Source organism: Eublepharis macularius, chromosome 12, assembly GCF_028583425.1.
Source record: "Eublepharis macularius isolate TG4126 chromosome 12, MPM_Emac_v1.0, whole genome shotgun sequence".
NCBI classification, from domain to species: Eukaryota; Metazoa; Chordata; class Lepidosauria; order Squamata; family Eublepharidae; genus Eublepharis; species Eublepharis macularius.
In genome coordinates this window covers 46409084-46432764 of record NC_072801.1, presented here as the reverse complement: position 1 = coordinate 46432764, position 23681 = coordinate 46409084, and the positions used below count along the sequence as shown (strand labels likewise).

The 23681-nt window shown below is 43.9% G+C and overlaps 1 protein-coding gene across 1 annotated transcript in view; it reads left to right on the top strand.

Moving 5' to 3' along the window:
- MPP3 (MAGUK p55 scaffold protein 3) overlaps nucleotides 1-23681 on the top strand; it is a 78464-nt gene that overhangs the window by 4815 nt on the left and 49968 nt on the right. Inside the window, exons 4-8 of the mRNA XM_054994699.1 lie at nucleotides 3250-3330; nucleotides 8396-8533; nucleotides 10060-10141; nucleotides 15651-15736; nucleotides 23295-23369. Of these exons, the coding sequence (XP_054850674.1) occupies nucleotides 3250-3330; nucleotides 8396-8533; nucleotides 10060-10141; nucleotides 15651-15736; nucleotides 23295-23369 (462 nt within the window). The remainder of the gene's footprint in view (nucleotides 1-3249; nucleotides 3331-8395; nucleotides 8534-10059; nucleotides 10142-15650; nucleotides 15737-23294; nucleotides 23370-23681) is intronic.

The window sequence follows — 23681 nt, the reverse complement described above, 5'->3', positions numbered from 1 at the left end:
TGGGTGTCTGCCATTCATTCCTGCACTGCACTTGGCAAGAGTGCTGCTATAGGAACAATGCTTACTATTAATTCTTGTTACTAGGTGATCCTGGTGTTACTGATGCGGTAGCTGCCATGGGAAGCAATGCATGCCTCTGCATGGAGGTGCATCATGCATGTCTGTGCACACACACACATGTACACTCTGAGTTCCTGTAGATCCCAAGTCCCCCTTCTGGCTCTCTCTTTTCACATGCACAGCACTGGTCCTAATGAATATTTTGCTTGTCACAATGGCCAACATAAATTGCTTTCCCACCTCCAGGGGCCCCCAGGTGACAAGGGCTCCCAGAATGTTGTCTTTTTAGTTGTGTCCCGCCCCACCCCCCTGCCCCATGGCAGCCTTAGATTTTTGGTTATGACGTCTGATTCTCTTAAACATTGACTTCTCTTAAACATATGACTGTTTTTCTGAATTGATTGAAACAGCCTCCTGCCCTATGCATGCTGTTGGGTGATTGAGTGGTGAGAGAAAATGCTGGGGGGGGGGGTGCCATCATGGAAGTGGTAATATCACTTTAGGTTGCCATGTCCATGGTGCTCTAGGAATCCACAATCTCTGTGGCCGTTACCATAGAGATTGGGGAAATTCCTAGAGCATTGCTAATGCAGAGATTTCACTTCTGTCAACAAGTGAAGTTGCCACATCAGCAATACAGCCCATTCCTCCAGTCTGCCTCCAAAGCTCCTGGGGGTTGCTAGTGTAGGGCTGACAAATGTATTGAAATCTGTTGCCACCCATAAGCCAGTCCTTATGATTGGGGATTGTCTTGATTTTTCCTCTGGCTTCCTGCAGCTCCTTTTCTTTTTCCTTCCTATACAGATTATGAATAAGGCGATTACTTTTATGATTTCTGATCTATTAAACAGGATGCCACCTTTAACATACAGAATAAAGCCCCCTTCCATATACCCTATCCTTTTCTTTCTCTAGATTTTATATCCAGGGATGATTGTATCTCATTTTTGTTCCTCCTGGCTTCTAATATACCTACTTATTCTTGAGTATCTTTCAGTAACAGGCATTATTGTCCAGCCATCTTAGCTTTGCAGCTTCTAGTGTAGCTTGTTACTTTAAAAAATACCTTTATTGTGTGCAGTTTTTCCTTTGACACATTTTCCTTTGTCCTCTTAATATGTTTCATGTTTGTTTCTTCTGGGCTTATTGTCAAGAATTAATAAAGACCTCTCTATTTTGAGCTTGTCTTTGTTGAGGGCTGAACTGTTTATGATGCTAGGAATCTGTGGTGGGATCCATGGTAGAATAATTTAGCAGCAGAAAGCAGCTGGAGGTGGGTGATGGGTTGCATATGGATTGGAATCAAAGTGTGGGGAAAGGTGAGGGGGTTTGACTCTCTTGTTTGAACCCATTTCCCCAATTAAACATGGCTGGTCCCCTTGGGCTGCTTTAACTCCCGATAGGGGAAAAGGGCAGGCTGCCTTATGGCACCTGTCTTTTTCTTTCCCCTTCTGGTACTTATTGCAGTTTTTTTAATCAGGAACACAGTGCAAGGGGGATAAGTTAACATCTCCTCTTCCCCAGCATCATGGGCCCGGTCTGTATTGGTATGGGATCTTCCCTGGCTGCTTCTGCAATTCATTTGCCTTTCTCAGTGGGTTGGATCTTACCGAAAATGTCTGTGGATGGAAATATTTCTGCCCACAGAAGTGTAACTTCCTTGCCTCCTGCTCAAAATGCCCCCCCCCCCCACCAATTCTGTTCCTAGGGGATGGGGAATCTCCAGGAATAGTTTAGTGGAGTTGGAGCTCTGTTGCAAGAGGGTGAAACTGGCAAAACAAACCCCATGTTTGGAAATTTTCAGGTAAAACAAGAGAGTCAAACTCTGTCGATTCCTAACATCATGTGCGGTCTCAGCCAGAAGTCTCTGGGAGCTCCTGTTTAATTGCTGGTGTGGACTTACCATGGCTGAAAGCTTCATTTAAAAATAACACTGCAGAAAGCAAAGCAGAGTGTCATGTCATAGAAAAACGTAGCCTAGAACCCTTTTCCCTGGCATCTCGGCTGCATTCAGACCTGAGGATCAATCTCTGTCTTGTTTGCCCCAAGAACACATCAGGAAGCCTTGTGCTGGAGTGCTCTCATCTCCCCTTGTACGCTAAACTGAGACTGAAGACATCATCCTAGTTTGAAACCAAACAGCATTTTATGGCGATGTCTGAGTCAGGGACTTCAACATGTTGCATTTTCATCTGGGTCTGTAGGCAAGAAACAAATTGTGGTTTGTTGAAGAACGGGATTTGGATGTCAAGACATATTGCAGGAGTCTTTGATCTCACTGCATCCCAGAAGGGGGATGGGGATGAAGCATGCCAGCCTGAGGACCTCAAAGGCTTTCTCAGCTCACACAGCTGGCTTACTGGCCATCTTAATGCAGCCTTAGTTTTCAGTGTGAAAGGGTTAGGGCCTCCACTTGCCTCTCAATTTGAATATCTCAGACCCAGTTGAACACATGAAACTGCCTTATAATGAGTCAGACCATTGGTCTGCCAAGGTCTGTGTTGTCTGTTTTGATTGGAAGTAGCTGTCCCAGTTCTCAAGTAGAGATCTTTCCCATCAACGGTTGCCTCAACCTTTTAACTGGAAATGACACAGACTGAAACTGGGCCCTTCTGCATGCAGAGCAGGTTCTCTACGGTGCAGCTGTGGCCCCTTCTCCAGTCTGGGGAGTTGCTGCCTTCTCACAGGATCTTCAGAATAAAGATTTGAAGTGACCCCTCTGAGGCTGGAGCAAGTTTCATGGAGATTGCCTGCAAATGTGCATAGGGATAGAAGATGTAGCTGTGGACCTCATGGTATTCTTCAATGGTGTGTCCACGAGTGTTGGTCTTTTAAGCTGAAGACACTGGGAAGGGCTTGCAAAAACGTTACTTTCCTCAAGACATCTCCAACTTGCTATGAAAAAGCAGTCCGTATAGATGCTGCAACCCAATCCTGCTGGTGCGCCAGCACCATTCCTGGGTTCCCAAATTCCAGAATTGCATCAGTGTGCATACTGTGTCTCTTCCTCAACTCATGCTCCATCAAAGCTGCCTTTGACACATGCTTGCAATTACCGTTGCTCCTCTGGAGTGTGACGTGGAGATTAGGAAAACATTGACCAGAAAATGCAATCAGAAAATAATATGCTGTCTTGGCTGTCTCATACGTGGTGGATTTCTCTGTATGTGTCTCCTTTTTGTTTTTAAGGTGATAGAAGAATTGCAGATGGCGCCCATGAATAATGATGAAAAAGAGCTGCTTCAGTTGCTGTCCACGCCGCATCTCAGGGTAAAAGACGCTCCATTGCGTAACTTAAGAATGGGATGAGGGTACAGTTCTGTGATTCTCAAGGATGGGGAAACTGTTCTTGGACTCTTTGTCAGTTTTAACAATCCTTGGCTGCTGGCAAACCACCTGTAAGAGGCTACAAACCCCTCCTGTAACGTACATCTTTGGCTGCTTCTGCACAGAGGAATTGCTGCACCCCAGGTCTCAAGTTGTGAACAGGGTTTGTCAGACCATCCACCCAGTGTTGCCATCCTGTGTAATGCTTCTTTCACATTCTGTGGTTTCCAGAAGTTTGTACCAATGCTTGATCTGAACTTTCCAGAAAGATTGAAGTCAAGGGTTTGTTTGTGTGTGGAGGGGAAGGTGTGGTTTTCTAAGCCTACCTGCCCACATCTGGAGCTGTTTTCCCACCCTATTCCAGCACACCTGCCATTTCTCTCTCCTGCCCCAGCAGGCTTATTGTCATTTAAAAAAACCCTTTATAGGTATATCTATCCAACATTATAGAAATAATCCTGGAGTGGAGAGTGCCCTCAAGTCATAGCTGACTTATGGCAACCCCTGGTGGGGTTTTCGCGGCAAGAGACTAACAGAGGTGGTTTGCCGTTGCCTGCCTCTGCAAGCCTGGTCTTCGTTGGAGGTCTCCCATCCGCTTACTAGCCAAGGCCGATGCTGTTTAGCTTCTGAGATCTGACGAGATCAGGCTCACCTGGGCTAACTGGGTCAGGGCATAGCAATAATCATGCTATTTTTTAAAAAGCCAATAAAAGTTCATCCAATGGCATGGAGGGAATGGCAGGTGGAAGGGCCGAGAGAGAAAAGAATGGAAAACTGCCCCATGTGGATGCTCTGTTACTGCTGTAAATAACTCTGCATTCTCAGTAACAATGAGTCCACAGTGGAGAATCATCTGCATCTGGGGGCAGGCTACAAGAGCCCCACACAGCTTGCTGAACTCCTTTATTTATTTGTTAAAACACTTTTATCTTGCCTTCGCTCCCCACCAAGGGACCCAAGGGTGCTGTGACACTGCACTCATTTAATTTGATCAGTATTCTCTTCTAAAAACAACAGGAGTTTTTTTTTTAAGTTGTGGCACCTCCAAGAGAGACACGTACAGTAATTGTATGGCTGGGATTTAGTTGTTTGTTTTATTTACTTCACTTATCCCTTGCCTTTGTCCCCAATGGGGATCCAAAGCAGCTTACATTGCTCTCCTCTATTACATTGTCACAAGAACCCTTTAAGATAGGTTCAGGGGAGAGTGTGTACCTAGCCCAACGCCACCCAGCAAGATTCCGTGGCATAGTGGGGATTTGAACCTGAGTCCCCCAGATCCTAGTCCAACACTGTAACTACTACACTGTCCTGGCCACTGTGTCCGGGATTAGAGCATCAGATACCCTTTGCCACATAACGCTACAGGAGGACTCGATATGGATCGGCTCTCTGGTGCTGGGGAATCGTGTGTGGGGGTTAAATTTGACTTTTGTTGAGATGACAGTGAGAGAAGGGCATTCTGTACATGCTCTGAAATACTCTTCTCCAGGAGGTGAGTAGAAGAAGAGTAACGACATTTGGCAGAGGAGGAAGTAGGTTTAATTTCAAAAGCAAAACCCAATGGCAATCGGGGAGATGTGCTTTGAGATGGGCTTTGAGATTCTCTGGGAACCCTTTATTCCTAATTCCAGATATGTGAGGGTAGCTGCAGCTGTGGGAATGAAATGGCACTCTGTATATGCTTGGGAACTATTTCCTTATTACTTTCTGGTTTTGAAACAGCTGGTTTATCTCGCTGCAAATCTCCTCCTTGGGATCTTTCCCCCCTAATGTTTAATCAGCTTTACTTAGACATTTCAACCTATAGCTTTTTGTCCTGTGCTCAATGCATAATGCAAACAGCAACTTCCCCTGCTAGCAGGAGCCTTTCATTTTCTTGCTGTGGGGATAGAGGTCTTTAACTCTCTCTCTTTTAGGTTTGAATAGGTAGATAATGAACTGGGTTTTCAGAGTAGGGTTTTAATAACTTTTACTGAAAACTAGAAGATAGGAAAACAATGCGTTCAAATGGGTTCAAATTGCAGAAGTCTATAATAGATTCGGAACAAATTGGAAATTCAGGTAGCGCAGAGGAGGAGCTGCTTAACAAATTATCTTTTTGTTGTACGGGTTTATAAAAGTAATGGCAATTAAGATTCTGCCTAACAAAGAAGTAAGCTGTTCTTCAGGTCTCACACACACAGAGAAAGAGAGTGTGCATGTGTGAAATAAAAAAATGTGTTTATATAAAATTTATATAATATATGAAATGTATAGTGTGTGTGTAGCATACAGTTTAGGCTCTTGCTGTGCCATCCTTTGCAGAGTTACTACAGCCTAAGCCTAATAGTTTCAATGAGCTTGGACTGAAATAACTTTACTGTTCAGTCCTTTTTTTGTGCTGTCAGCCTACATCCTTAGCTAAAGCATTGCCTAAGCCTTTGCATTTGTACCTTGTTAACCTTCTTTTTCTCTCTGTATATTTTACCTTGGCACTTCCTTCTGTTCTTTCCCCCTCCTTCCCCTTTCTTTGATCTCTGCCCCCCATTGGTATGTAAACCATAAGATCCTGGAAGAAGAAGGGAGCCATCTTTTCTGCTTCCTCTGAAGTACTGTGTACTTTCATGGGATCTTAGCAGTAGAATTGAAAAAGGACTCTGAACGGGGTCTTTTTGGTGATGGCCCCTCAGCAGGGGCACACAAATTTGGTCTAGCTTTGCACATTAGACAGAATTTGTTCTCATCAGAGGGCTCTGCCCCGCCTGCCAAGGGGAAGCATTTGATATTCCACTGTGCTTCAGAGATGTTCTGAGAAACTCCAAGGCCCGGTGGGATCTCCTGCCCTCCTCTGCAGCTCAGAGAATAGGGGGGAAGGGGACAGTGACTCATCCACACTGTGCTGGGCCATCTCATTGGTGCTTTCTGGTGTGCAGTGTCAGTGCCTGAGATTTCACCCCCCCCTCCCAGTTGCCTTGAAGAAAAAAAAGGCAGGAGGATCTTCTAGTTTTACAGAATCGTCAGAAAGCTGCAAGACCTCTTGCAGCTTTCTGAGCATCTCCGAAGCCCTGTGTAAGTGAACAAGAATTCACCAGCCTTCTTCCAAACCTTGTAAAGGGCAAGGGAATATCCCTTAGGTAGGCTCAGAAGGGCTGCTTTCCAAGCCTTCCTGAAATCAGCAGAAGGTCTGGGATATTCCACTGCCTTTATCCAGGCTTGGGTGAAGGGGATGGCCTTTGCCAGAATAGCACTCACCAGTGGGGAGCTGCTGAGCTAGTACGGTGTGGTGATTAGAGTGTTGGGCTATGATCTGGGAGACCTGGGTTTGAATCCCAACTTGGCCATGGAAACTTCACCACACACATTCATTCTAACCTACCTCACAGGGTTGTTGTGAGGATTAAATGGAGGCAGGAGAATGATGTAAACCTCTTTGGGTCCCCATTGGTGAGAAAGGTGGGGTACAAATGAAGTAAATAATTAAAAAATGATTTGTAGACCCTTGATTTTCAGTCTTGAAGACCTCCTTCCAGTTTAATATCACCTAAAATGGAATGGATCTTTATGCTACTGCATCAAACTGATGTTCGCTTTTTTATCTACTGTTAATAATCATATTGTGGGATTCTATTGTGTTGTGTTCTTGGGCACTGACTGCTGCCTCGCCAGTTCCTTCCCTGTTGATGTACGTTTACTCGTTCAGAAGTCAACGTATCCCCTGAAATGGGGAAAAAACACTTCCTCTAGAAACTCCGCTGCAGCTTTATGGCTGGCTGCCAGCGCAGATCCATTGTATGAAATATTTAATGATACCAGGCAGGCACGGCGATGATGTGCTTTTTGGATTTATCTCCCATCTAATTAAAAATGCACAGAAAAGCAGGGAAAGACAATTTCAGAGAAAAAGGAAGCGAGAATTGGGGTCCAAATTTGAGCATCGTTTGCCCACACATTGGCATGTGTTCAGAGCATAAGCACTGGGAAGAGAACTGTTGAGGGTTTTATGAAGCAGTGGTATAACCTGGTATCTGCTTAGATGGGGTTGGTGGGGTTGAACTCATCATCATCTTGGGTGCCTGTTAAGTGATGGCCGACCATGTGGTCAATCCTGCTGCAAGAGGAGACTGTGGACCGCATTCAGGAATGGCAGGGAGCTTGCATAATTCTTTGGCTCACTTGTGGGAAACCTCTGTGAAGTAAGCACTCTTTATCTGGAGCTATCTGCTGTTCCCCTGGTGCCCTACAGTTGCAAGAGTGGTGGTTATAGTGTTAGACTAGGATCTGGGAGACACAGGGTCAAATCCCCACCCTGGTATGGAAGCTCTCTGGATGACCATGGGTCAGTCACTCTCAGCCTAACCTCACAGGATTGTTGGGAAGATAGAGTAGAGGAAGAGAGAACGTTGTTGGAAGGTGTTTTAAGTCCTCACTGGGGAGAAAATGTATTTATTTATTTTTATATATTTCATTTATATTCTACTTTCCCCCCTAGCGGGGGACCCAAAGTAGATTACAACATTTTCCCTTCTCTGTTTTTTCCTCACAACAATCCTGTGAAGTAGGTTAGGCTGAGAGTGCGTGACTGGCTCAAGGTTACCCAGCAAGTTTCCATTCAGAGTGGTAATTCGAAGATCCTAGTCTGACACGCTACACCATATTTAAAAAGAGTGGCTTTATCCCACTTTATCCTGTCATTCTGATCCCTTTGTAAAACTGCCCTCCCCCACATTTCTGTTTTGCACATTCTGAGAAATGATAAGAGTTTGGGGGCCCTCCTGACCTCCTCAGGCAGGCTGTTCCACAAGATGGGCGCCACCACAGAGAATGCGTGTGAGGTGATCTGATCTGTGTTCAGATTCCTACTTTACAATGAATCCTCCTGGGTGGCTTGGGCTAGTCACTGTCTCTCAGTGATTCTCGTTGAGAGTATGAAAAGGAGGAGAGGAGCAATCATGTTGGTCAATCCCCGAACTGTTCAAAAATCTTTCCTGTTTATTTTTTCTTGCTCGCCTCCCTTACCAATGCCAAGGCAATGCTTGTTGTACACGACACAGTTGCACAGAAGAATTTTGACCCTGTCCTTCCTCCTCTGCCGGACAACTTTGATGAAGACTTTGATGAGGAATCAGTGAAAATAGTTCGTTTGGTGAAGAATAAAGAACCTTTGGTACGTATATGTATCTGTAAGAGCAGGACCTCTCTAAAGTGGTCAGGGAATCAGGACTTGAAGAGAATGGTCTGCGCTATGAGGATCTGAAGGCAGTTAAGGAAAGAGAGGAGTTGGTGAAGTGAAAAAAATGGAAAGAGAGGTCACTGGGAGCTGATATCTGAAGGCACAGCTTCTTAAAGTTTGTTTATATGCCATCTCTCCAGAGTAAAAGTAAAAACAAAACCATAAAATCATATGGTTTAATCCAACCAGCTTTTTTGCTGATGAAAAAGGAGAGAGGGGGTCAGTTCTCTTGGACTACCAAAAAAGGGTGTGTTGGTGATCAGTAGACTTCAATATTCAAAAGCTGCTTGGAGCATGAACCACAGTAAGGAAGGGAATTGGGCATGACTGAGTTAAACAGCTGGATCCAGCCCACAGAAACAGCAACATTAAAAGCAAGCCATTAAAAACAGCAATTACCCAACAAGTGTGCTTATATACCGCTTTTCTAGACAGATTGGTGCCCTGCTCAGAGTCTGTGTTATTAGAAGCAGAAGCCACTTCTAAACGGGCTTTACCTTTGAGGCAGTCATGATCCACTTTTGAATCCTGACCCACAGTTTGAGGACCACTTCCTAGAATAGAAGGGGCAGTAGGTGTAGGCTCTGGTAACAATATTACCCTTGCACAGGCTGTGTTGGGACAGATGTTTGCAACTACTCTCCCCTCCCAGTAGCGCAATTTCCCTGATTGGAAAGCCCCATCATCCCTGTTTTTTTTTTAAAAATCCAAAAAATGGGAAAAAACAAGTATTTTACTGTACCTGTCTTTCCCCCATACCCAGGGTTAGAGCAGCTGGGGGGGGGGCAACTTTCTGATTGGGGAATTAACACAGGAGGAAAGTTAAGTTCTCTGTTTTCTAGTGCTACAGTCCCAACCCAGACTGGCATCTTTTTAGGGCCAAATTATACATTTGGTGGTTGTTATTGCACAGCTCCAGAGTCTTGCGTAGTTTGGTTCTGTATGTGTGCACTGACACAGGTGCTGTGTTTGGAACTCATGGTTAGATGCTAAAATGAATTCTTTCTGAAGAGATGTAGAAGAACCAGCACTGACTCTTTCTAGAGGAAAGCAGGAAAAATATTTGGCTGGATTATTAGGTGGATTCAATCTGGGAAGCAGGAGATGGAATAGGATGAGGTCATTTCCTGTCCTTATCCTCAGAAGATAAGCAGGGAAATGGGGAGATTCACTGACTAATTTTAAACCTGTTTTGATACAGAGTAATTACCATGGGTCCCAGCTTATACTGAGAACTGGAATTGCGGAAAGAGACTTTTTGTTATAGAATTTCCGGCAGAGTTCTTTAACACACTACAGTTTCCTTAGTTCATTAGAAGACAATAAGATAAACTACGTAGTTTTGTCTGTCAGGTATGCATTTGGCTTGTTGGTGAGAATTAATGGAGTCCCATCAGGCAACTTGTCAACAAGTTATAGGCAAATGTGGCATGTTAATGAACATCTTCCTTCTGTTCCAGGGCGCAACCATCCGGCGGGATGAGCACACTGGTGCTGTAATTGTGGCACGGATCATGAGGGGAGGAGCAGCTGATCGCAGCGGTATGTTCCTTCCAGTCATACAGTTTCTTTGCAGCAAACAACGTTGAAACATTCACTCTTTTTCATATTGATAACCAGCCATCGTTGTATGGGTTACACTGAGTCAAAACTGACAGACCAGTTATCTGTTTCCCCCGCCCCCCCTCCCGGAACTTAAAACTAACGAAAAGGATGTGAGGCAACAGAGAAAGGTAAACTAAAGTAACAGGTCTTTTAAAAATTAAAACATTTGTGTAATATGTGAAGAGCATATTCAGGCTCCCTTAAGCTACCTCTCCCCAGCTGCTAACCCAGAGGCAAGAAGGCTATATGCCAAGAATGGCAGCTGTGGGCATAAATCTTGTCAGCAGTGCATTTGGGCCACGTGCTACAGCCTTGGGCTGCCATCTTCCACGCTATTCAAAGTGACACTCCAATGAAATAGTTCTGAGCAGGGTTAATTCCCTGCTGTTATTTGTTTTCAGTATTTATAAAAAATATATTCCCATGAGAGTTCACAAATGACCAGGTAGTTAGGAGTCTTTCTCCCCGCCAAAAATAAAAATGACAGCCTCTCTATGTGCCTGTGAAGGGATAGGTGTTTAGCAGCATGCTCATCAGCTGAACGAACAGTCCAAACCAGAGGGTCAGGTGAACTTTCCAAGGCTGTTGCTTATTATTGTTCTGTTTAATTCTGATCCACCTATTGTTGGTATGTAGTTCAGTTTCCTGATTTCATTTTTTCTTAAAATTATAAAGCATCTGTAAGCTTTGAAAGAGCAGATTTCTTTCTTTTTTAAAAAAAATGTTATGTATGGCACGAGTAAAGACAGATCCCGGTGCATAGAGCTGCCAGAGAGGGACAAATTGCCTGCATTATGCGTCAAGTCATGAAATGGGCTACAAAGACAATAAAGAATAAGAAATATACAGTGCTGTCCTACACATAGTTATAGCCTTTTAAGTCCATTGAAATTAATGGGCTTAGAAGGATGTAACTCTGCTTAGGATGGCACTGTGAGTTGAAGAAGTGGAGTGGGGGAGCCAGCAGAAATGCTTTTCGCCTTGGGTCCTGTTTTGTTTAGAGTCGGCACTGCATATATTCTGACATGTCAGGTTCTGTTCACCAGCACCCCCACATCCACAAAGAATACTGAAGGAATAATCGCTTCCCTTCTGATCCTTTGTGGTGGATGTGCAAAATACTTGTTGAACGATGAAAAAAAGATTGCATTTCTCTCTCTAAAAATGCTTGCAAAGCCCCATGCTGCTTATGACAGGGACTGCTGTGTGACTAGGGATGCCAACTGCTTTGAGGAAAAAATGCTCTGTCCCTTTAATAGAGGCTTAATAGTATGTGGTTTACCTCCATACCGTGACCATTTTCTGCTGCCCATTTCCACATAAATCTCTAGTAAAGGAACAGGAATTTTTTCTCCAGGCCTCTTGGAAACTCTGTATGTAACACAACCTTTTGCATACACTTCTGGTTTTTTGGGTTTTTTTTGCTGTTACTGCAACAAGGGTGTAGCTATTTGCCACCCTTTAGGCTCACTGAATTGAGGCCAACAGTTACTGGTTATCATCCTTTTTGAATAGTAACTCCATGGTTGTATAGGAAGCTTCGGCCTCCATTTTCAAAGCTTTTTCAATAAATCCTGTTGGATATGATCTGGTCACAGTGGAGTGCTTTTGAGTCCTGTTGATGTGCTCCACCTTGGGAGGGGGGACGCTCTTGCCTGTCACCTGTTACTAGGCAAAGAACTGATATAGACAGGAAGACTGATCCAACACAACATTTTCCCTCACACCCCCTGCTTAGGAAGGCAGCTGCCTTGTTCCTTTGTTGTGGAGGGTTGTGGCCCTAACTCTCCATTGATCCCAGACGCAACCCTCAAGTTTCAGTAACATAAATGTTGCTGGCAGTGATGACAGAACGTGTTTTTTAAAAAATTTGGTGAGGACTCTAGATGTGCTTTGCAGAGGGGAGGAAGAGGACTCCCCCCCCCCCCAGTTCATCCTGCCTTATGAAGAGTTCTGGAGAACTTAAAAGTTTGTGCACTTGAGAACTTAAAAGCTTGTTGTGTTTGTTATGGCCTTAATAGAAGTAGTTACCTGTATTTACCCCAAAGGAAGGTGACACTGCATATAATACGTTATCCCTAAAAAAGTTTATACAAAAAGGATTTTTATTACTGTATATAACTGTAATTTGTATGTAGTTCCCCCTTCTTTTTCTTAATGGCTCATGTAGAAAGAAACTTAGTATTCCTTTCAGGGTAAAAAAAGGTACATAGCTTTTGTTTTTGGATTTTTAAAAATTATTTCCTTCATTTATATCCTGTGTTTCTCCCCAAGAGGGACCTAAAGTGGCTTATGTCATTCTCTTCTCACAACAACCTTGTGAGGTAGGTTGGGGTGGAAGTATGTGACTGGCCCAAGGTCACCTAGCAAGCTTCCGCGGTGGAGTGGCAATTGGAACCTGGGTCTCCCAGATCCTAGTCCAACTACATTTTACTAAGTCCTTGTATCCTTCATGTGATGATCACCTCTGATGGCTGTATATAAGTGCCCACAACAGGACAAATAATGAGGTTCCATGGCCATTTCAGCTCAGGAATATAGTGCTGGTGGTGACATTGGGGGGGGGGGGAAGCCTCAAGACGCCTCTCCCTGCACACCATGGTCCTGGTCTGGATTGGGTCTGAGCATGCCTGGGCATGAAATTCCATGTATGGAACTCCAAGAGCACATCGGATTGAAAGTTTTTGTGACAGTCAAGTTGAGGGACATGAGGATTCTGTGGCGTGTGAATTGGTCCTGCAATTTCCCCATTAAAACTTAGGCTGGAGCATGGTATCATTGCCTGGGCCTGAAGCCTCCTCTCTCCCCTCCGCCCCAAGCTAACCATAGCCTGCCCACATCAGCCTTTGCAGTAAAGTATGGGCAACAAAACTGTGGCTATTGTACTTTGGTCACATCATGAAAAGACAAGATTCTCTGGAAAAGCCAGTAATACTAGGAAAAGTGGAAGGCAGTAGGAAAAGAAGAAGACCCAAAATGGGATGGCTTGACACAATAAAAGAAGCCACGTCCTCCAGTTTGCAGGATCTGAGCAAGTCTGTCCTCTGCTGGTGATACTGTCTGCTCAGACAGTTGCCGGGTTGTGTCTCTTCTCTTGTGCTGTCTTTTCTGAGATTTGGGGGATTTGTTTGTGTCTTGGAAGACTAGTTTTCTTCACCTAGATTATTCTCTGGAAATCTTCTGTGGCTGGAAGCACGTATCAAGCCTATACAAAATGCTTTAAACAGTATTTTTTCTTTTTTGCTCATCCACATAGCCCTGATTCATAACACACAGACAAGCTGGAGGCTGTGAGAATTGTGGAAGGGGAGAACTATATGGAAATCTTGTCTGCAAGCTCTTGGAGGCTTGAACAAGTTAATTTCTCCTCTTCTTTTCTTTTAACGAACACTCAACTGTTTCCAGTGTTTTGTGTTGTTGGAGCCTAGATCTCATCAGGTTGTTTTTTTGGAGCGTGGAGGATTCCCCTTTTTACTTCTGCTTAACTTACAAAGTTCTGTTTTTCTGTATATGGAGACTGTGTTTGATGATGGTCTAGTTATGTTGTTTTCATCAGCCTCGCAAAGGCCAGACAGTTTACTATTAGCTATAGTATGTGGTAAATATTTTTTTTTCAGAACCAAAAATGGGAAGGAATGTGTTTTCTGTAGCCTCTCAGAACATGATGCAAGGTCCCATTCATAATCCACAAAAGCCAGTGAGGTGTAGTGGTTAAAGTGTCAGACTAGGGTCTGGGAGATGCAGGTTCGAATCCCCACTGTGACATGAAAGCTTGCTGGGTAACCTTCAGCTAAAAAACACATCTTCAGCCCTACCAACCCACAGGGCGGTGAGGATAAAATGGAGGAGGGGAGTTTGATATAAGCTTCTTTATTTTCCCACTGGGGAGAATTACAGGGCACAAACAAAATAAATACATGTTTTGGGGGCCTTTTCTCCTTCCTGGTAACTGATTGCAGGCTTTGGGAACACCTTTTAGTGTTGATGTTTGTGTGCCCCCTGGAAGACAGAGATCTTAGAGAAAACCATTCATGGTGATTGTTCTGCAGAGAACCCCCTTTCCTGGGAGATTTGCTGGAGCCCTAGCTGAAGCATATTTCAGAGGCACTAAAAGATTTTGCTATACATACAAGCATTTAGTCTAGCTTGTGTTTGTGTGGGGAGGCAGGAGTTAAATTTATTTTTAAACTTGCACTATGCCACAATGATTGGGGGCTAGTGCAAGGAGTCTGGGCACAGTGCATCTTATTTGTTTACTTACTTCATTTATCGTGTCTTCCTTTCTCCCTTAGATTCAAGTTAGATTACAACTAAAAATAATGCGGTAAGAACAGTGTAATACGCATAATGAAATGAAAGTCGAGAAGATTGCAGTAAAAGTGCAGGAAAGCAGGAATTGCAAGACAAGGGAACAATGCCTTGTTTTACCTTTGGGATCCCAGCATCCAGATGGAAAGTGATTTTTTTGCATTCATTAAAACATTTCCCACAAGTACTGCTGTGCATTCCTTTCTCTATAGGAGTCAGTTTTGGCTATCTGTCTGTCTGTCACAGAGGGTAAAGGGGGTATACTTGGGAATACCACCAAAATGGGAGATAAGCCAGCATGGTGTAGTAGCTAGTGTCAGACAAGGATCTGAAAAAAAACTGGTTTGAATCCCCACTCTGCCATGGAAACTTACTGGGTGACCTTGGGCCAGTCATGTACTTGCAGCCTAACCTACCTCACAAGGTTGTTGTAAAGGTAAAATGGAGGAGAGGAGAATTATATAAGCCACCTTGGATCCCTGTTGGGGAGAAAGGTGGTTTATAAATTAAGCAAATAAATAAATTAAATAAGATGTCTGTAGCACAATCCTAAGTAGAGCTATACCTTTCTAGGCCCATTGAAGTCAAAGGATGCAACTGTTTAGGATTGCACTAGAGGAATGCTTCTGTTTGCATCATCTTCTCCCATGATCTGTTTCTTGGTCATTCTAGCATGTGACAGAATCTCGGAGAATGTCTTTATGTATAATATGGAGAGGTATCTGTAGCTCAGTGGCAGAGTTGATGTTTGCATACAAAATGGTTCACCTTCAGTCCCTGATATCCCCAGCTGAGGATCTTCAGTAATGTGGTGGGAGAGAATGTTCTTTGCCTGCAAGTCAGCCGGAATACTGAGACACGCTGACCAGTGTTCTTCTGCAGCAGGTATCTATATAGGTCCATACGTTTCAGCAGGCAATTTTCCTTGTTGAGAAGATACGACTCCCAAGTTCTGCAACCTAGAAAGCCAATAACTTTTCTAGTCTCAGGTTTGGAAGCAGGCATTTGGCGACTTGTGCCCAGGGACCGTTTTTGGTCTTTTTAATGAGCTGTGGAATGCTTTGCACATGACACATGGGAGCGTTCCATGCATTAGAAAAGATAGACACCTTTTTAATTCCCCTTCTTTTTTCCCTAGGTCTTGTGCATGTTGGTGATGAACTGCGAGAAGTGAATGGTATTGCTGTGCTTCACAAAAGGCCTGAGGAAATAAGCCAAATTTTGGTTGGTTCTGTTTTTTTTTCTGTTAGTTCTGTACTTGTAAGATACCTATTTCTCAATCAGCAGTTATCTCACGTTCAGGGATGGGCAGTTACCCGGCCCTGACTGGTGGATGTTCTGAGCAGGGGAGAAGGTTGCTGTGACAGAGATGGGCTTTGAGGCACCACCACATCATCAGTTGAGTGATAGTTACGGAGAGTGGCTGGAGGCATGGGAGGGCCGAGTGGTGCCTCTGCAGCACATGAGGAACAGTCTGAGTTCTCACGAGAGTGGGAATTCTCGTGAAAAATCACGAGTCCCAAGAGGGCATATGCAGTTGACTGGGCTCTCTTTAAACAGGCTGGGACATCAGCTGATGAGGAAGCTCCTGAAACTTGTTCCAGGTTGTGCAAGGTGGGGGTTCTTTAAAAAGGAGGAGGACGTGGGCGATGGCAAAGCCTTTTTTCACTGAGGCCCTGTTGAGAAATAAGGGCTGAACTGAGGATGCGGGAGAGAGTACACCTCCCATCCCCTTGACACTCCAAATGAACAAAATCTCATTTCATTGTAGATGTGGCTTAAAATGTTATGTTTGAATTACAGAAATAAGTGGCAGTAGGATCTATTCTATGCAGGCATAAGAATGATGGGGGAGAGAGAGGGAAAGAGGGAATTCTCAACTGCACCATTTTAAATTGTGGATGGGGATACAATTTTGGAGTGCTCCCCAGTTTTTTTTTTTAAAAAAACTCCTGCAGTTAAAACAAGCAAGAATATTTCCAGTCCAATCTCTGTTTTTCAGATTTTCTGCTTTCAGAGAGCACTTTAGGTCACAGAGCATTAAAAAATGTAATCTCCTTCTCCCCTGTTTAAAATGGTACAGTTTATATAGCTGGTGGTGGACTCTACCACTACTGTCTTCCCACTGATGGCTGGATTGGGGGGCTCCTGGACGGCCTGGAGCACTGGGCTCTGTTACAGGCTAGGCAAAGGTCTAGGTTCCGTGGGTCCCATTCCCCCCAAAATGTGCCAGACTCGCAAGACAATGGCACAGAGCTGCTCTGTGTTGCCATTTGTAGCTGGAAGATCTGGTAAGTTTGGGTCTGTGAATTATTTACTGCTGATTTTATATGTTATAGTTCTGATTCAATGTTCTGTTGTTATATAACCATATCATGCCGCTTTGCGTTCTCCTGCAAGCAGAAGGGTGAGAGCTGGCATAGCTAAGAGGATGAACTGCAATTGGGGAGGTTGCCTGTTCAAACCTCCTCTCTGCCACAGATTTACTTGGAGGCCTCTTTGGTTTGAAATTTTTATGTGCCTGCCATTCTCCTGAGCAATTCAGGACCAAAGGCGACTTACAACAACGTAAGACAAAGCAAAACTGAATACATTCACAGAGATGAACAAACATACATTAAAACATCTAGTGAAAATCTGTTATGATCCATTAGCAAGATATTTGATCTGGGCTCAGACTTCCCCAAAAGATCTCCAGAATAATTCCATTTTACAGCCTTGCTGAAAAGCCAGGAGGCTAAACTCTCATCCCTGACCTATTCCAGAGGGCTGTCTACAAGCCGCTGAAACCTCTGGAGCCTGACCCATTTGCAATTGTGTCTTAGACAAAAGGAACCTTGACATTAGGCCTTGTTGAGAGGAATGAAGCTGCCGCATAGGAACATACAGGGAGAGATGGTCCTCCAAGTACATGGGCCCCTGGGAGGCAAGGCATTCTGTTTTTGAGCCAAAGCAGATTTAGTTCGGCAACAGGTGGTTTCATGATTCAATAGGAGGCTGTAAAAATGTAGGTGGAGTAACTCTAAGGTTTAGATCCAGCCATCTTTTTTACTTTGTCTCAGCCCATTCTCCTCCTCCTTGCTGCCCTGTCTCACTTGACTTTTGTCTCTGCAGGTTCCATGATCTATAACACAGCCTTTTGAGGGTGATCAAAGGGGACCCCCTCCTTTCCCCCCAGCAGAAAACCTAGTTGGATCCAATCCTAAATAAGGAAGGAACCGATATCCATTTGCCTTAGTTTGTTTGCTCTCATTATACTCAACGTTTTGTCTAAGATTTTTCTCATAGCCTGTAGAAGAGTCTTTTAATTGGGAATGCAAGTCTCCTGTCATACCCACTTAGAGTGCAGAGACCCACTTAGAGTGCCAACTTTGGCATAGGGTTAATTATATAGTCACGAGGCACACCTCTTCCGTGCCAAAGAGGAGATGACGTGTACAATAACTCCCACGCTGGGGACCTGAAAAAGCCCTTGTTGATGCCAACGCAATTAGCTTTGCAGTTACAAATTTCTTCCAAATGAAGCAAGTAGTGCAAAAATTGGCTTGGCAACATTGTGGAGTAGCCAAGGGCACCTTTAATCACCAGTGCTGTCTTCCTGTTTTTTTTTTTTTAAAGAAAAAAATCAGGAGATAGCGTGAAAGAAGAAGATATTCTAAGGGGAACAGCATCGTGGAATTTTTTGTTCAGCTAGTATTTCTCAGACTCAGGAGATGGGACCAGAACAGTTTGGGAAGAAGAGATCTAGAGATTTGGCACTCCCTTCCTTAGTGTGAGACTGGAGTACCAGAGGCTTTGTACTGCCAGATGTGCTCTTCTTTACTGGGACCACGATTCAGCTCTGGCCTTCTTGGTTTATAGGATAGAGCGTGGGACTGGAGATGGACAGGTTTGATTCCCCTCTCCTCCCCTTGAAGCCAGCTGGGTGACCTTGGGTCAGTCACAGCTTCTCAGAGTTCTCTCAGCCCCACCCACCTCACAGGCTGATTGTCATGGGGATAATAATAACATACTTGGTAAACCCCTCTGAGTGGGTATTAAGTTGTCCTGAAGGTAAATAAATCAAATGTTATTATTTGGAGGGTTTCTGCACCGTCTGTTCCACAGACTCTAGAGTGAGAGAAGCCTGCTGTTGGACAGGAGGTAAGGGGTGTCTCCCTGGAAATTCCAGGGTGCCTGAAGCCCTGGCTGTAGTGGAGGCCCTGAGGGCACTCCTCCTCTCAATGAATGTTCCTCTGCTTCTGAGGATTCTTCTCTCCATGTTAAGGCTTGGCCAGTCGAGGTCTTGAACCAGCTTCCCTCAACCTTATGCTCAGTTTTCTGTTGAAGCCCCTCAACCATGCATTATAAGCAGTGTGTGGATGTGTAGATTAAAGTACTCATTTATGTCCCCATCATGTCTGTTTTGGTCCTGGTTGATTACGGATTGGCCAACAGAGCCCATGTGACTGGACAGATTTAGTAAGCAATACACGTTTAATGAGTTTTCGAAATGGAATGATTTTATCAGTATTAGGAACAGTGCTTTGGCAGTTTTGCTCATCTGAACAGGGTCTCTTGCAGGTGCCAGCCTACACCTGGACAAAATCAACAGCAGCCCGTACATGGGCTTTCTCTGTGGTGAACCCTAACCTATGGAACGGCCTGCCTGAGGAGGTCAGGAGAGCCTCCACTCTCCTAGCTTTCCACAAACGATGCAAAACCGAATTATTCAAAAAGGCTTTTAATCAGATAGGAGGGAAGTATTGTAGGGAGGGGGTCTCAGATGCTTTGCTAATGAGCTAGGGACCATAGACTTCACCACTATGTTACCTTGCATATTATCTGTTGCTTTGAATATGTACTCCTATATACTACCTGTGCTTCATGTTGTCTAATGTCAGTCCTAGAAGTGATTATATTCTGTTTCAGTAATTCTTCAACTCCATATTGACTCCTCGCCAATGCTATGTCTTTGCAAAATCCTATGACATTGTTTAGGGAAATGTCCTTGTCACTGTATGGAAATGTCCTTGATACTGATTGTACTAATCTCACACTCTGTAATCCGCCGTGAGTCTCAGTGAGAAAGGCAGACTATAAATGATGTAAATAAATAAATACATTTAAGAAAGAAGACGGTGCCAGCAAAAAAAACAAATTCACTGGTGAAATAGTTTGTGAACTGAGGGAAGCCTTGCACAAGAAGAATCCCCTGAGGCCTTATAACAACAACAACAACAACAACATTCGATTTATATACCGCCCTTCAGGACAACTTAATGCCCACTCAGAGCGGTTTACAAAGTATGTTATCATTATCTCCACAACAAAACACGCTGTGAGGTGGGTGGGGCTGAGAGAGCTCCAGAGAGCTGTGACTAGCTCAAGGTCACCCAGCTGGCTTCAAGTGGAGGAGTGGGGAATCAAACTCAGCTCTCCAGATTAGAATCCCACGCTCTTAACCACTACACCAAACTGGTTTTCTCCTTGCGACAAAGTTTGCCCGTCAGTTGTTCCTTTTCATGTTCATCACTCTTGACTCCCCCTTATTGCCTTCCTCACATACAAGTTTGACTTGGAGGTTCCTCAGGCAAGGAGCTCTACCTTTTTTGTTTATGCTAAAAGGGTCATGTATGCTGATGGAATGCCATATAAATGAACAGTATTTTAGCCCAGGAGGAGTATTTTCTCCCCACTTAATGTACGTGAAGGGCTTTGAGCTCTCTCAAGTGCTATGCAAATGCAAAGTATTATTGTTATTGTATAATTGTGACATGCCTAGACTCAGTTGAGTATTTTTTTAAATTATAGTTGTATCATCAGTGTACACAGTGTTATATAAACAATTGAGATGGGTCCTCTGAGCTCTTGTCACTCAGTGAGCAGAACAAGTGAGCCTATTGTCTTCTTGGGAAGTGAAGAATCCTTTCATCTTCCATAAGGTTGCTTGGAAATGAGAAATTGAGTGACAGAATCCTGTGATGGGTCAATTAATGTTTGAAATGTGGGTGGCAGTGTTACCCATCCTCACAGAGTTTGTACTTATGTTGTGGAAAGGGGAAGAAATAATGTGAGCAATGGCTTCTCTTAGTCTTGACAGCTTTCACAGCAAAGCAAAGGTACCCAGAAGTTTGCATTTGGGGATGTGCAGATAAGTTCAGCTTCACTTGAGAGATTTGGGTTACAAAAAAGAACCATTCCTTTCAGTTCTGTTTCAGTGTCAGTAGCGGCATCTGTCTTTAAACTCTGGCAATATGCTAAAGGCAGTGTGCCGTTTGTACTTGAATTCTTAAAGTATTAAGGGGGGAGAAAATACTCCTCCAGGGACAAAGCAGTAAATGAAAAATTTGCTACTGCTTTTCGGAACAGAGCAACCATGTGGGAGGCATGCTTATAATGGCAACACCGTTTGACTGTTGTGTAGTTCTGTTGCAAACGCATCCCACTGCAACCCCCACTTCTTTGCCAAGAAGAGGTGGCTTTTGCAGTGTTTGTGTTATTACTCAAAACATGGAAAAGTCCATATACTGGATTATTTGCACATTTTTTCTTGATTTGGCTAACTATGAGGAGAGTGGGACAATGAGAGCTGCATCACAATTGGGAAGCCTTCCACCTCCGGACATTTATTTATTATTATTTATTGAGTACTTTATTCAATGAGTAATTAAATTGTGGAATGTATAGCCAGTGGATGTAGTGATGGCATCCAGCCTAGATGGCTTTTAAAAAGGGTCAGACAAATTTATGGAGAATAGGTCCATCAGTGGCTACTAGCCACGATGACTAAAGGGAACCTCCACATTCAGAGGCAGTCAACCTCTGAATCTCAGTTCTAAGAAGGAGCATTGGGGAAGGCCTTGGCCTCTGTGTCCTGTTTGTTGGCCCTCCAAGAAAAGTGGTTGGGGCCTAGTTGGACCTCTGGTCTGATCCAGCAGGATTCTTCCAATACTCTTATTTACTTCATATATTGTCCACGTTTTTCACTGAAAGTCAAGGTGGATTACCATACAGTAAAAACAATGTAATACAGTGGTCCCCAATGTGGCACCCTTGGGCATCTTAGTGCCCATCAATACCTTTCCTGGTACCCACCAAGTGTTTCTAAAAAGTGAGTGGGGTTAAGTGAAGCACTTGCCCAGCAGGGCTTCTGATTGGCCATTGGAGATCGAATTGGCTGTGCAGATTACAATGGTATCATTTCAGCAGTAGCTGCCATCTCAAAATTGGTTTTATTTTCTCTCAGTCCTCTTTCCCAGTATATATTTTAAATTACCCTTCTCCCCTGCACTTGGGCTTTTTGTGTGTGTGTGTGGCTCTGCTTCCTGCATCAGCTGTTTTGTGGTTGGCTTCACCTCATATGGTAGCCATTTTGTAGTTGTACCCCACCACCCTGTCTCAGAATTCCAAAGGTGCCTGCAAGCTCAAAAAGTTTGGAGTCCCCACATGAAATACAATAAACAATGCAATAAAAGGGGCTATTTTTTCCACAGATAATAAAACTACAATCTTGTTCCCCTTATAAAAATGCCCTCCTGATCAATCCATTTTATACATTCTTCAAAACAATAGAAATGGTAGATCCTTTCTGATGTTGCCAGGCAGAGCCATTTGCAAAGGCAGAGGACCCCCCCCTCCATTAAATCATCATCATCATACTAGCAATGACAGAAATTGATTTGTAAGCATACTAGGATAGGGAGTCAATAGAAATCACATTTGGTGGCATTAGGTGGCTGGAGGTTCTCATGGTATGCCTCTTAGAACAAAGCTCCATCTTTCAAAACTGTGGAAGGTTTAAATGGCATGCATCTTATTCTATGTATGTTCTGTGTTTCCTCCAAGTGCCTTATGGTATCTGGTACAGGGTTGTCTCATTTTATCTTGAAAACTTGATTGAGAGTTGACTAGCCCAGGGCCAGACAGCTTGCTTTAAGTTTGAGTGGGTATTTGTACTAGGCCCCCTTGTTCCATGCCAGCATTCTGTCCTCAATATTACAATGGCTGTAAAGTTTTGTTTCCCCACCTCCTTTTTTCAGTGCAGTGGAAAGGAAATGGCAACTGGTGTAGTTCTGGAAACTCTCAAGAGTTCACATCTTAATATGATAGGTTTTTTAAAAAGTTCTTGTCTTTCCACATGAGATTCTGTAACCTCTTATACAAGCAGAACAAATCTGGATTTGCTTTGGTTTGCATGTCATTCCAGCACTAGATGTAAAAGGGCAGTATGGATGGTGCACTATGGAATGCGGCCATGGCTCAGCGGGAGAGCATCTGCTTTGCATGGAGAAGGTCCCAGGTTCAATCTCTGGCATCTCCCCTTCAAGGTATTGGGTAGCATGTGATGTGAAAGACCTCTGTCTGAGATCCTGGAGAGCTGGTGAGCACAGTAAACAGTATTGGGGTTGTACTGTAAGTATCAACTTGTATTAAGGTTGATACTTACAGTAAACAGTACTGAGGTTGATAGACGGAAGGTCTGCCTTGGTAGAAAGCATCTTTATATGCTTATATGATCTGACCTGTTAATGATATCTTTGGTATCTCTGAGTTCAGTTCTTGCACAAAGTTTTGGTCTTGTCATTAATGATTCCCGCAGAGAGGAATTTTGCCCCTCCTTCATTACCCTTTCCCTCCATTTTCTTTTGCCAGTTTTCTGAGCACAGCTGCCTACGTGAGGTCTAGAGTGCAGGGTTTTTTAAAAAAATGTTCTTACCGTAACTGAACCGAACTGTTTTTTGCAGACGTAGCCTGCTTTTCCACATACACAAAAAACCCTCCTCTGTATTTTTTCTCACAGGCTCAGTCCCAGGGATCGATAACGCTGAAAATAATTCCAGCCATCAAAGAAGAAGATCGCCTGAAGGAGAGCAAGGTAAGAGAGCTTGCTGGAATAAGGAAATGCCCTGGTTTGTTAGGAGGACTGCAGGCTGGGATCTGCATTCTGAGTCTGTAGGAAATGGCAGTGTCTTTCAGAGCAGGGGCACATTTATATAACAAGCTTAAACTGCTTTCAGAGAAATTAACTGACTCATGGCTTCTCTCAAGGAAAAGTGACAACTTTGGCAAGGTGCTGAGATTTCTGTAATAGAAATCCTTTATCTGCCTCATGCAACTGCAGTCCCCAGAAGCAAGCCATAAAGTTTGTCATCTTTCAAGGCCCTTCGTTTGCTGCCCCTGAGATTAG